The sequence below is a fragment of the Convolutriloba macropyga genome, chromosome 6 (genome assembly GCF_964194025.1).
Source record: "Convolutriloba macropyga chromosome 6, txConMacr16.3, whole genome shotgun sequence".
Classification (NCBI taxonomy): domain Eukaryota; kingdom Metazoa; phylum Xenacoelomorpha; order Acoela; family Convolutidae; genus Convolutriloba; species Convolutriloba macropyga.
Genome location: NC_134473.1, coordinates 49,601,214 through 49,613,370, shown reverse-complemented (window position 1 = coordinate 49,613,370; position 12,157 = coordinate 49,601,214). Strand labels below are relative to the sequence as shown.

Sequence of the window (12,157 nt, the reverse complement as noted above, 5' to 3'; positions counted from 1 at the left end):
CTATTATCTGAAGATTATGTTCTTTTTCTTCAAATTCTTTTACACTAATTCAGCTTACATTATACTGAATGAAAAAATAAGTTCAATTGAGCAACATTTGAAAGTCATTGGGATCTGTTATTACGCGATTGTGCTAAAGGAAGAGGAAAAGAAACAAAAACACATCACTCGCATAACTTTTATAATTGTCAATGATGAGATTAAATAACAAGTTGACGAAAAGAACAACAAATACTGAATAAAACTGAAAAATCCTTTGAAATTTTTTAAAAATGTATAATATCATTAACTTTAAGACTACTTGCAGTAAACTGACTGCTTCGGGTAACATCGTTCAATCAATCCTCATACACAAGCAAATTGTACCGTTGAGTTTTCTTTTGCTACCTAAAGAATGAAAAAGCAAAAAGCAGCAAATTCAAAAAAAATTGAGCGATAAAAATGTCGAAGCCATTAAAATTGATTTTCTCGGAAGGAACTTTTCTACTTTCAAATATTTTCTCAACAGCCCTGAAATTTGTTTTAATAATTTGACTCCAAAAGATCAACAAAAATGAAAAAAATGAAAACCACGAATTCTTCGAGAAAACCCTTAGTATCAACGCCATTAAATTCAATAGCTTTCAACGGAAGCTATAAAATGTGCTAAGTTATGCCTGGATGAGACAACAGGATGTTTTTTATTAATAAGTCATCAATATGACATTATAATAAGTCATTGATAATGAAAACAACAAGAAACATTGTCAAAATCATAGAATTAAGTAGAAAAGTGCGAGAAGAAAGGGTCGAAGCCATTTAAACCATAGGTTTTTCCCTATGAAATTTATATATGATCTGTTGAACGTCATCCTTAAGTCAATGCAACTATCAATTTTAGGATAATGTGTAAAGAAAAAAGCAAATTTACGAAAAAGATCCAAAATCTTAAAAAATATATATGAAAACTCGTGCATCGAAGTCATAACACCAATAGTTAGTAGAAAAAACCGCTAAAAAGGTTGATTTTAGTTATATTAGAAAAAAAGGTCCTTAGAAGTCTTTAAATACGCCCAATTGGAGCATATGCCTTAATTTCAGGATACGGATATTTTTCATGCATAGGTAATCAATAAGACGTGAAAAAAGTCTTATGACTATGGACACAACAACAAATATAGGCAAAAAACAAAAATTCAGTTGAAAAGTGGGAGAAGAAGGTGTCGAAGCCATTTAAACCAAAAGCTGTTCTCTGAAAATTTTATCCATCATAAGCCAATGATAGTAATCAAGATCAGGATAACGTGATAAGATTTCAAGAGGAACCATTAATAAGAAAGTATCCAAAAGTTTTTTTGAAAATTTTTCGCATTGATGTCATAAAACAAATAGTTGGAAGATAAAACTGCTAACCAGATAAATTTTTAATGCTGTAGAGAAAAAGGGCGCCTGTCTACTGAGACTTACTTACAATTCACAAAAAAAGTTTATGATTGGTTAATGTTGTAAAATTTCTCGAAAAATTATTTTCAAAGACTTAACAGCCATTAGCTATCCACTGAAAGCTCTAGATAGATTCACTTAATGCTTACAAAACCCATTGCACTTTTATTCAACGAGACAATGGCATAGGACTTCAAAAATTAAGTAAAACCTCATAAAGAAAATTAAAATTTCGTTTGAAATTACGAAAACTCAGAGTCAAAGCCAAAAAAAACACGAGCAATTACTTGAAATTGAATTGTTCGTTCATTGGGCCTCATTTGACTGTCAATCAGGTTTTTCATTATTGGAATCTAGATATGAAAAAAGACTAGTTGCTAGGTGACCCAAGAAAACAAAAAAAATTTGAAACGTTTTCTAAAAAAAGAGGTCTGAATAGAATTCAATTTTTTTATAGAAAACTTCCCTATGAAACTGGAACTATTCTTTTTTCCGCTTTCGTCTATTAGGAACTCCAAATTGTTTCATTTGTTACCCGAAATATAATTTTGAGTTAATATTTTGATTTAAAAAAATCTTAATTTGAAGAAAAAATACACTAAAAGTGAACAATCATGCCAAATATCCCATGTTCACACAAAATTTCAATCCTCGATAACACCTCGAAAAAACGAAAAGATTTTATTAGTTTCGAATTCTACGCTGGACCAGCTTTTTAATGATACCACTCACATTTCGCTACGATGAATATATATATATATATATATATATATATATATATATATATATTTATCGATGGGCCAAAATTGTCTGTACAGAAAAACCCATATGAGTATATAGTTCCTCCCCCCACAAGTGGGGTCGGAACAATAAATATTTTATCAATTAGGCAACGTTGCAAAAACAAATGATTAGACGAGAAAAGAATTAGCCATTAATTCTTTATTACATCTAGGGTGTAAACTCTTCGCTTCCGTTTTTTGCAAATTACTGTCTGTGCTTGTTTAAGATTGCAAATAACTTTCTGTGTTTTTTGCGACTGATTGATTTTATTGATCTTCAATCTTTTCAAGAGTTTCTTTATGTTACAAACTAATTGACAATGCCCGTGGTTTACTATCTGCTGTTTTTTCAGCTTCATGTTAATAAAAGTTGTTATTAATTTCGCTCCAAAAATTTGCTTTGACTTAGGTTTTGGAAACGATTAATGTCAGGTCTCAAGTGACATCAAAACAGTGCGATTAGATGAATTTTCTTTTCTCAATCCTCTGACAATCATGTAATTTCTCAACTGCTGCAAAAAGCCTCATATTGGCACTGAAATCTTTATAGCTGACGATGTGATGGATTTCAATCGAAAGTCCGACCGAATTGTGTCGGTTACTTTTTCTCATTTCAATAGGGACCAGTGCTATATACAAATTGGGAGAAATAAGAAGCGAATAAATTTACTTGGATTACTATGTGGAATCCGTTTTGCAGTCTTAATATATAGGAGAGAGTATTTCAAATTGGATTTCGCTTTACCGCTTTTGAGTAACTATTACTACGTAAGAGAATTAACATTTTCGCTGAAATGTAATATGCAAGGAAAATCCAAGCCATATGGGGATGGATAGATGCATTTAAGAGGTAATTAAAGTCAATTAGGTACGTAAAATCCGATATCTTTAAATGTTCCTATTCGCACATAGCATTGGCTTGTAATGATATGTTCTAGGCCCCAACTCTCTGTCCAAGTGTAGCGTGTTGAGAAACCAGCAGAACAACAACACCTTCACTGCCTCCTACAGACCTGTCGAGGTCGGTTTCTATGACGTCACAGTCACAGTTGATGGAGAACAGGTCACAGGCAGTCCATACAGGTACGGATGGTCCTTATAAGTGCAATTATTTTTGATCGTAACTAGTATCGAAATTGCGACATTTTCTGGATGTTAATCTTTGACAAATTGCTTTGGAGGGAAAATGTAACAACAGTCTGAAATTTCAGCTGACGTCATCATGAAAATGGTTCAATGTGGAGTAGAAACTTTGTTACTTCGCAGAACCTACTTGGGTGATTTCTGTCAAAATTTAAAGTTTCTGATCTGATTGTGTCAGAATGTTGTCACATCGCACGTCAGTTGTTACTAGTGCTACACTGCAAGTTGAAATTGAGAGTTCTCCCACACTTAATTATAAAAGAACTATTTATTCAGCTCCGGAAATAACTAATCTAGAATCGACCTCCATTGGAGCACATGAATTGATTGAAGGGTTTATTAAATACATTTCAGAGTGAAGGTGATCAACCCAAGGAAAGTGAAATGCACTCAATTGTACGAGTCTTTCATGGACAAAGACGGGCAAGTGATGTTGACACCGAACAAAAAGTTCTCACTCACTTTCGACGCCACCCAAGCTGGACCAGGTTAGTAGAACTCATCATAACATCAAAAATAAATCGGTAGAATTATAATTTCTATGTTCATTAATTTATGCGATGTCTTATATGAACTCCGATTTCTTTGTTTAATGCCCCCGACCCAGTTTTAAAGAGAGAAATTTCAGTTTATTGGCACCCATTACTTTAATGCCTTAGTAATTAGTCATCATTAATTGATCCCCAAGCATTGAAACTGAACTGCCACTTTGTGGTCCCAGTTGCATTTTTATAGCTTTGAATCTGTAAGCTGAGCGTAGTTATATTGCGGTGTTCCTGGTTTTTTACGACTCCTAAGAGGAGTATTGCTTCTCTTGAGGTTCTTTTTACGCGAAGAACTTTTTGTCAAACGGCGTTTTGACCTAAAAGCGAAAGAGAATAAAATTGCCGTGCAAACTAATTTTTTTCTGAGCGAGAGAAGCTTTTTGATCATGCACTTCAATCAATGAATGACGTTTCGATTTGGGAAAGTGTTTTTAACAGAATGCTGCATATAGATAACTGTTTTTAGCGGTTTTTTTGTCCAATTGGCGGTTTTTTAAGTTTAGTTTTATGTGGAAACTTTTATGTAACCCTCTGAAATGTATACCACAGTGTTTTTGAGAGTCTACCAATGCGTTTCAAGTGTAAAATGGGCACATATTTGGCAACTTTTCAAACTAATTGGTGGCTTTTTTCATTGACTTCCTCTGTTTAGGACCTTTCAGTGGATTCAATTTCGAAATTCATTGCATATGGCTACTTTCCTGTCATGCATTGAACGTCTTTTCCTAACGTGGGGTATTTTTTTCATAAAATTGTACACATCAAAATCCGATGTTGACAGTTTTTGTCCTTTTTTTCTCAGTATTTTGGTTTGTATTTGGGTTTTAATTACTCGAAAAACTTTTTTCTTTTGCACCTTTAGGGATTTTAGTTTCATTTATTACTAATTGATTTACTTTTTTGCGTTGAGTCTTCGAATTTCAGTAACAATTTTTTTCATAAGTGCTCTTTAAAAAATGTTTTAATGTTTCGAATTTCAGTTTTGTATCTTTTGAATTCCACTTTTTGTATCGTCTTTACAGGAGGTTGGCTTTGTAGTTATTCTAAACATTGAATGCTAAATAATCAAACGTGTTTTTTTTCTACTTAATTTTTTAAACTTGATTTTTGATTTTCAAAAATCAAGAACGAGTCTGTATTAACTTTTACATGCGTCCGTTTTCTCCACATTCTAGATAATTTAGTATAATGCAGCAGTGAAAATTTGCTGGAGTTTGGTTTGAACGTTTTGACTGATTTTTTTGCTGCAAATATTCTTTGGGCATCAGTTTTGGTAATAAACAATTTTTGATTTGAGTATTATTCGGTTTTTGTCTTTTTTGTTATTAATTTCATTTTTGCAATAATTTGAACTAATTTGGTCTGATATCTCCAACAAGAGAGAAGTAGTTCATTTATCTGTTTTTATTCGTGTTAAATGATGTGACTCCAATGTGAAAAATATTGTGTTTTCGTAGGTCCTCGGTTTTGGTATTCTTTTTTGCAAAAATACTGTTTGGTCTCTATGAATATCTGCCTTATGCTTTCAAAATAAGCCTTTTGGGTCACAGAGTTGATTGTTGAGATAAGTTATTTCATGACAATTTTTATCCTGTCAGTTTTTTTGAGCCTACTAATTTTTGACCACCCTAAAATTTTTTTAGCGTTTTCCAACTTTCCGAAAAGTTGTTAATAATATGAATTTTTGTGGTATCAAAATTATGTCTTTATTTTTTAAATATGTGCGGCTTTTTTGCATTGTTTCTGACATAAATGCTTTTAACCTCCAAATTCAGGCGAAGTGAAGGCGAAGATCAGTGGACCATCTGGAAATTTGGTGCCTTGCAGTGTGGACAGAGACAAGACTGCTGAGATATATTCTGTTACGTTTGTGCCCAAATCCAAAGGTAATTAATTTACCTATTTTCCGTTATTCAAATGTTTTTTGGTTAAACGCTGCACTGGATCCTTTGGGATAGTAAAACTATGTGAGCCAAGGGTGGGAACAGTGGACAAGAAATGGGATGGTATTATGTTTTATGAGCAAACATTCCGTTTGCTCATAAAATTTTAACCTGCCAATTGCCAAATAATGTATCAAAATTTGAAATTGTTTTTTACAGTACCAAAAACACAATTTTTTATTCGATAATTATGATTTTTGTTTGGCTTTCAATAATGACAGGAGGTACTGTAATAAACAATAATTCCAAAAATTCAGATGTTTTTAAGAGAGGTTTGAATAAAAAGTTCCAACAAATTTTGTCGATGAAAATTAATATAACGGTCCCTACACTCCATGAAATAGTGTTAAGCACTTTACATCAGCTATTCCTTTTTGTCCCAAATTTTGTTGACGATCAATTTCTTTTGCGGAAAGATACAAAAGTGGTATTATGAGAAAGCACTCCAGAAGTTGAATCGATCGCTGAAGAAACATTTTCAAATGTTTGATCTCTTCATATCAAAAAATGTTACTTTACTTTTCACATTTTAATAAGTGTACTTTGATTGATGTACTTCAATCCGATACTTATAAAGCATGTAAAAAATTAAACTTTGGAAGCATACAATATCATAATACGTTTCCAGGGTCGAATTGGCACAATTAAGGATTTAGTGCGAAAATTGCGTATTTTTTTTAAATTGCTTTAGTCTGTATATGGCTCCAATTTCACTTACATACCACGTTCTTTTTGCCTTATATGTTAGTAATTGCTCAAAAGCGGCAAATTAAAAGAAAGGCATATGCGACTTACGAAAGTTTTCTCCTATGTAATAAGACTGCTAGAAGAAAAATACGAACTAATCCGTGTAAATTGTGCCGTGTTTTGTGACGCTATGATTTGAGGGCTAAAGATTGGCAAATGAGCAGACAATGGTTTCAGTAGTCTTTACATGACAGGTGAAACACGTTGAAAATTAAACATCAATAGTAACAGAAGATTTTGAATTTTATTATCCCAAGTTCTGTAATGGCGATTTTCATGATCAAAACATTTTGTGTATATACTCTTGCAGTTGTTTTTAGTAGTATAGTATGAAATTTCCTTTATTAATAGCTATTTTTGAAGAATTTGGTCTATATCAATTTTTTTCTGGGCAACAAAAAAATTAAATCCTGGTAAATATAGCAGTTGTAATCCTAACTTCTGCTGAAACCTATATCAACTGGAAGAGCTTTTAATTTTTTTTGAATTTCTTTGAAGTAATCTTAAATATTTTTGAACTATCAGTACTTTAATGTTATATATAAATATATGACCTCAACTGCATTTTTTTAGAGGACAAATAGCGAAAAAACCGAAGCAAGGTATATGTAAAACATAAACGTAAAGTGATCTTGATTTCATGTGCTTCTATTTCTAGATCCCGATTTTGTGTTTTTATGAAAGTTTCAACCAATTATTCTACTTGGTGACCGATTAAGAGTTTAATGGAAAGATGTGCAAACTATTTTGGATAAAATAGTATCAGTGAAAACAACCATTTTTAGCTGAGAAAAAGACGATGAGGCTATATAATATGGATTCGCACATATTGTTCCGACCCCGCTCAACTACATTTTTGAAACTGTCTGTTAAGAGATGGCCGATGATACGTGCTATTAGGAGACTAGGATACAAGACAGACAACAAAACCAAATTAAAAGAACAAGCCTTAAATACAACCGAAATTCAATCTCTAATTATTTTTTTAAAAAAAGCATCATAACCAAGTCAAAATGGTATCAGATAAAAACTATATAAACAAATTGACTTTTATATTACACAAAAAGACCTTGCTTTATTAACATAAGAAGATTAAAACTGTTTTAAAAATTAGTGAAAATTGCGGATTATAGAAACGTTCAGTGCAAAAATTAGTTAAATTCCGCGCGGAATCGGGATACGCTGAGTGTCAGGAACAGATGCCTAAAGAATTGTTTTACATAGCGCGCACAAAATAGGGTACACAGCTTGAATCTCAATTCTGGAGTTAAATATTTGACACCTTTGCAGAAATGGGTAGCGCAATTCTCTTCAATTTTGGTTGATTTTGTCAAAGTATCCATTTTTCGCAATATTGTTGTAATTTCAATGTTTTATTATAGGAAAAACAAACAAGAGATACACGATTGGGTAGATTTGCTCGTGACGATTTGGGTATACTTTGCGTTATGAAGACAATATATTTTTGTAGATTTTTATTTTGAGATCAATGTTTACGAAGGTTGAAAATGAAAACAAACTAAGTTTTTGGCATAATATTTCGCTTAGGTTTAAAAATAGGTTTTGAAAACAAGATGTCAGAATATAAAAGATTCTGAAAGTCCAAAAACGGGAGATGAATTATTCAATGGGACAGATAGCAGACTTTGAATGAATTATGTAACGATCTGTTTACTAGATCTTTTTTGAGGAAAACTGCATAAAAACTAGGCACATATTTATTTAAGTCTCAACTAAACAGAAACAGAAGGCTTCTATTGGTTTTTTGACAATTTATTTGGTTGATGAGGGGTCTCAACCTAATTTGCGTTTGGACATTACCGATCTGCCTTGTTAATACTTAGGTATGCAATTGGAAAACACAAAAAATGTTTTGTGAAGTATTAAGTTCTGGTAATTAATGATTAAATAGTTTTGATCGTTAAGATAAAATAGACAACTGTATTCTAAAAGAGGTTGTTTTTGAACAATTGCTATAATAGTTTTGAAAAAGTAAAGGGTAAGATTTTTGAATAGTGAGTTTTATTTCCTGATCAAATTACACAAAAGCTAAATCGCTTTTACAGCTCTTTCAATCCCCAGTAATTAAAAATACATCCCAGGCCTAGACCTCGACTTATGAAAAAACTTTAAAAGTTTAGTAGGGGGGGGGGCAATATTGACTATAATTACACGGTCGAGGTTCCTAGTAAAAGTCGAGCTAATATCTTTTCATGGGTCGAGCTAAAGTCTTTTCATAACGAAGAAAGTCCAGCTAAGGTCTTTTCATGGGTCCAGCATTAGTCTTTTAATAACCAGCAAAGTCGAGTTAAGGTCTTCATGGGTCCACCATTAGTCTTTTCATAAGTCTGTTTTTTTTCAATATTCAAATTTTTTATTTGTTTCCTGCTTCTGTACATACAGAAGCAGAACCGGAGCAAGACTAAATAGTTTTGCACCAGAGCAGTCCAACTTAAGAATCAGTTGGAAATCTGCCAAAAGCCTTAAGAATTTTGTCAATTCTTAAGTTAAAGAGTTTTTTCAGATCGAGTATATTACCACATTACTTGATTCAATGAAACCAGCTAGCTTAAGAATATTGGTCCTAGTCCCATTAGCCATGAAAAAATTTCGGCGCTATTCAGTTTGTTTTCCTTACCAAAATTATTTGCTATTTTTTTTAAAAAATAATGCAGGTTTTTGAGGTATTTATGGTTCTTTTGAATCGTAAAAGGTGCATGATCACATATGCTGACTACGTTATATGCAATATTGCACGCAAAACGTTAATGGCAGAAAAACAGACTCATGAAAAGACTAATGATGGACCCATGAAACGACTAATGATGGACCCATGAAAAGACTTTAACTCGACTTTGTTTGCAAACATTGTGTCGAGCTTAAGTCCAGCACAAACTTTGGGTCAAGCCAAAGTCTTTTGTAAAATTTAGGGTCCAGCTAAAGTCTTTTGCAAAAAATCTGAGTCGAGCTAAAGTCCAGAATGCCTTAAAGTCCAGCTAAAGTTTTTTCATAGCTCAAATGAGTCCAGTATGGTCTTTTCATAGCACATTTTTGTCGAGCATTGTCTTTTCATGAGTCGAGGTCTAGACCTGGGATAAGAAAGGCAAAACTTTTCAACTAAAGACAGTCCATTTAAGTTTGTTAATTTTCTTACCGTAGTTAAAAAATAAAAAAAGCGTGAAATTACTATTCCAATACAACAAAGGGTTTAATAACAAAGTGATGCAATTGATTGTGAGGCCAAATTCATCTTGCCATCTGGACGGTAAAGAATTTTAGAGGGTCGGAACCAAAACAAGTAACAATTTCCGATTATGTCATTGATGAAAATAAACAATTTTTGTCTGTGCGATTGAGAACTTAGTTCCAATTTGCAACAGTTTTTTGACTCCGTCAATAGCCCACTGTGTTTTTTTTCGCATAAACTTTGAAAAAATCTTTTTTTAATCAAGAAATGTGTCTCCGAAGCAAATAATAGACGTTAAATCAAATGTTAAGTTTTTTGCTGTAAAAATATCAAGCTCTTATTTAGTGCGCACTAATGATCAGCGCAAAAGATAGCAAATATGATAACATTTTTTGATTGCTATCAGTTGGCACACATTGTGCATAATTAGATCACGAATCTCTAGTAATTTTAGCAGTTCCGAAATAGAGATTTTTCTGTACTAGGCAAGTACGAGATAAATGTGACGCTGGATGACCTGGCCATTCCCCGCTCCCCCTTTTCTGCAGTGGCCAAAGAGTCATTCCTGCTGGACATTGGTCACGTGACGTGCTCTGGCAGGGGATTGAGTGACCCTAGAGTGAGGGAGCAGACCTCTTTCACAATCGACACCTCAAAAGCTCTCGTTCCAGGTAATTTAAGTCAAGTTTTTTGTTCAAAAAATACCTGAGGATCCAGATTTTTTTCACGCGTTTAAAGAAAGTTTAACACCGCCAGATATACTTAAAAGTTTTTGGTTTAGTTGTTGTTCCGACCCCTCTCTAGGGGGGAGGAACTACACTATGGTACCAAAAAGCTCCGTACAGCATAATTTCTGCTTTTAAAGCAAGATTCGTGCTTCATAAGCATGATTTGCGCTAAGGCGTGAAAAAAGGTGTGAAATTTAGAAGTTTTAAGAGAAATTTCATCATCACTTTCTCCGCTTAGACAGAAAAGATGGTTAAACCGCTTTGTTCTTGCACCGTTTGCCAAGTTGTTACGCCACGAGATGTCGGATTTTCATGGTCTAAAATACCAAAGCAGCTCGACTTGACATCAAGACCCAGTGCAAAGTATGCATACAAACGTTACTTGAAAAATAACTTTTTCGAGGCCCAAAAATCGAACGGAAGACCCCCAAAATTGTCAAAAAAAATCAGAAAAAAAGTTAGTTACCGATGTTTTCAAAGATCCCGAAAACCTCACTGGAGCGCATTAGAGTGGCTCATAACGCTTTCTCTTGATACGATACAATTTCCTGAGGCTCAGTTAGACGAATTCTCAAAAATGTGGCATTTTTCAGGAAAGGCTGCAAAAAAGTCAGTTTGAAGAAGAATAGCAAGTGTTTTTGTTCAAACTGGTTCATCAATATGCTCAAGAAGCCGTTTTCTTTCTGGCAGAATGTTGTTTTTGCTGAGCAAACAAGGGTGAGCATCTCCAGCGACTGAATTGTCAGAGTTTTTTGAAGAAATGGTACGAGATTTCTTGAAAAAAAACATAAAATTTGAGTTTGGACAAACGATCACTTAAGTTTTGTGGTGCAATACATACAGATGGACCAAAAATGCTTGTTAAGTGTGCAAAGAAGCTAAACGTTTTCGGTTATTCAGAAATTTTGAAACTTCACGAAGAAAAAGTGCGTTTTCTGGACATTATTTTTCAACACGAAAATGCTCCTGTGCTTAAATCGACGATTATCGGCAATTTTTTTCCACGAAAAGGAGTGGAAGGTACTAGAATGGCCAGCATACAGTCCAGATCTGGATCCTATTGAAATTTTATGGGCGATTTTGAAGCAACGATTACGAAAACAGACAATCTTTTGGGGAAATTTAGAAGAAAAAGTGTATGAAGTTTGGAAAGAAATTGGAGCAGACGTTGTGAGAAACCTGTATGAAAACTATACAAACCGTCTACTAGAGGTTGAAAAGCTGAAAAAGTAATGACGTGTTATTAAAGAAAAAACTTGAACGCAAAATCTTATATTATTGTATGTCTGTTTTTTTAAGAAATCTTTAGGTGTACGTAGCTTTTTGGTACCATTGGTTTTTTTGTTCAGACATTTTTGGCCGATCGATATGTTCATCGTAGAGAGCTAAGACTGGTATCATTAGAAATCTTGTCCAGCGTAGAAAATGGATTTTAAAAGATTTTTTTTATTTTCGTTTTTAATTAGAGTTATCGAGGTTTAAAGAAAATAGAGTGAATTCCGTTGATTTTATTCACTTTTTTTGGATTTTGTTTTTAAAATTTCTGCGATTTTGCTGAAATTTGTTAAAATTTTTCAATAAAAATGTTGTTGATCTAATTTTTAAAAACGAAAATTTTGGTCGGCTGTTTTTATTTATTTTTTTTGTCAAAAAATTCTAG

At 33.2% G+C, this 12,157-nt stretch overlaps 1 protein-coding gene across 3 annotated transcripts in view; it reads left to right on the top strand.

Moving 5' to 3' along the window:
- LOC142341729 (filamin-A-like) overlaps positions 1 to 12,157 on the top strand; it is a 191,871-nt gene that overhangs the window by 78,773 nt on the left and 100,941 nt on the right. For all 3 annotated transcript variants that reach the window (XM_075392899.1, XM_075392897.1, XM_075392898.1), the window contains exons 15-18: positions 3,143 to 3,287; positions 3,702 to 3,835; positions 5,668 to 5,778; positions 10,255 to 10,440. In XM_075392899.1, the coding sequence (XP_075249014.1) occupies positions 3,143 to 3,287; positions 3,702 to 3,835; positions 5,668 to 5,778; positions 10,255 to 10,440 (576 nt within the window). The remainder of the gene's footprint in view (positions 1 to 3,142; positions 3,288 to 3,701; positions 3,836 to 5,667; positions 5,779 to 10,254; positions 10,441 to 12,157) is intronic.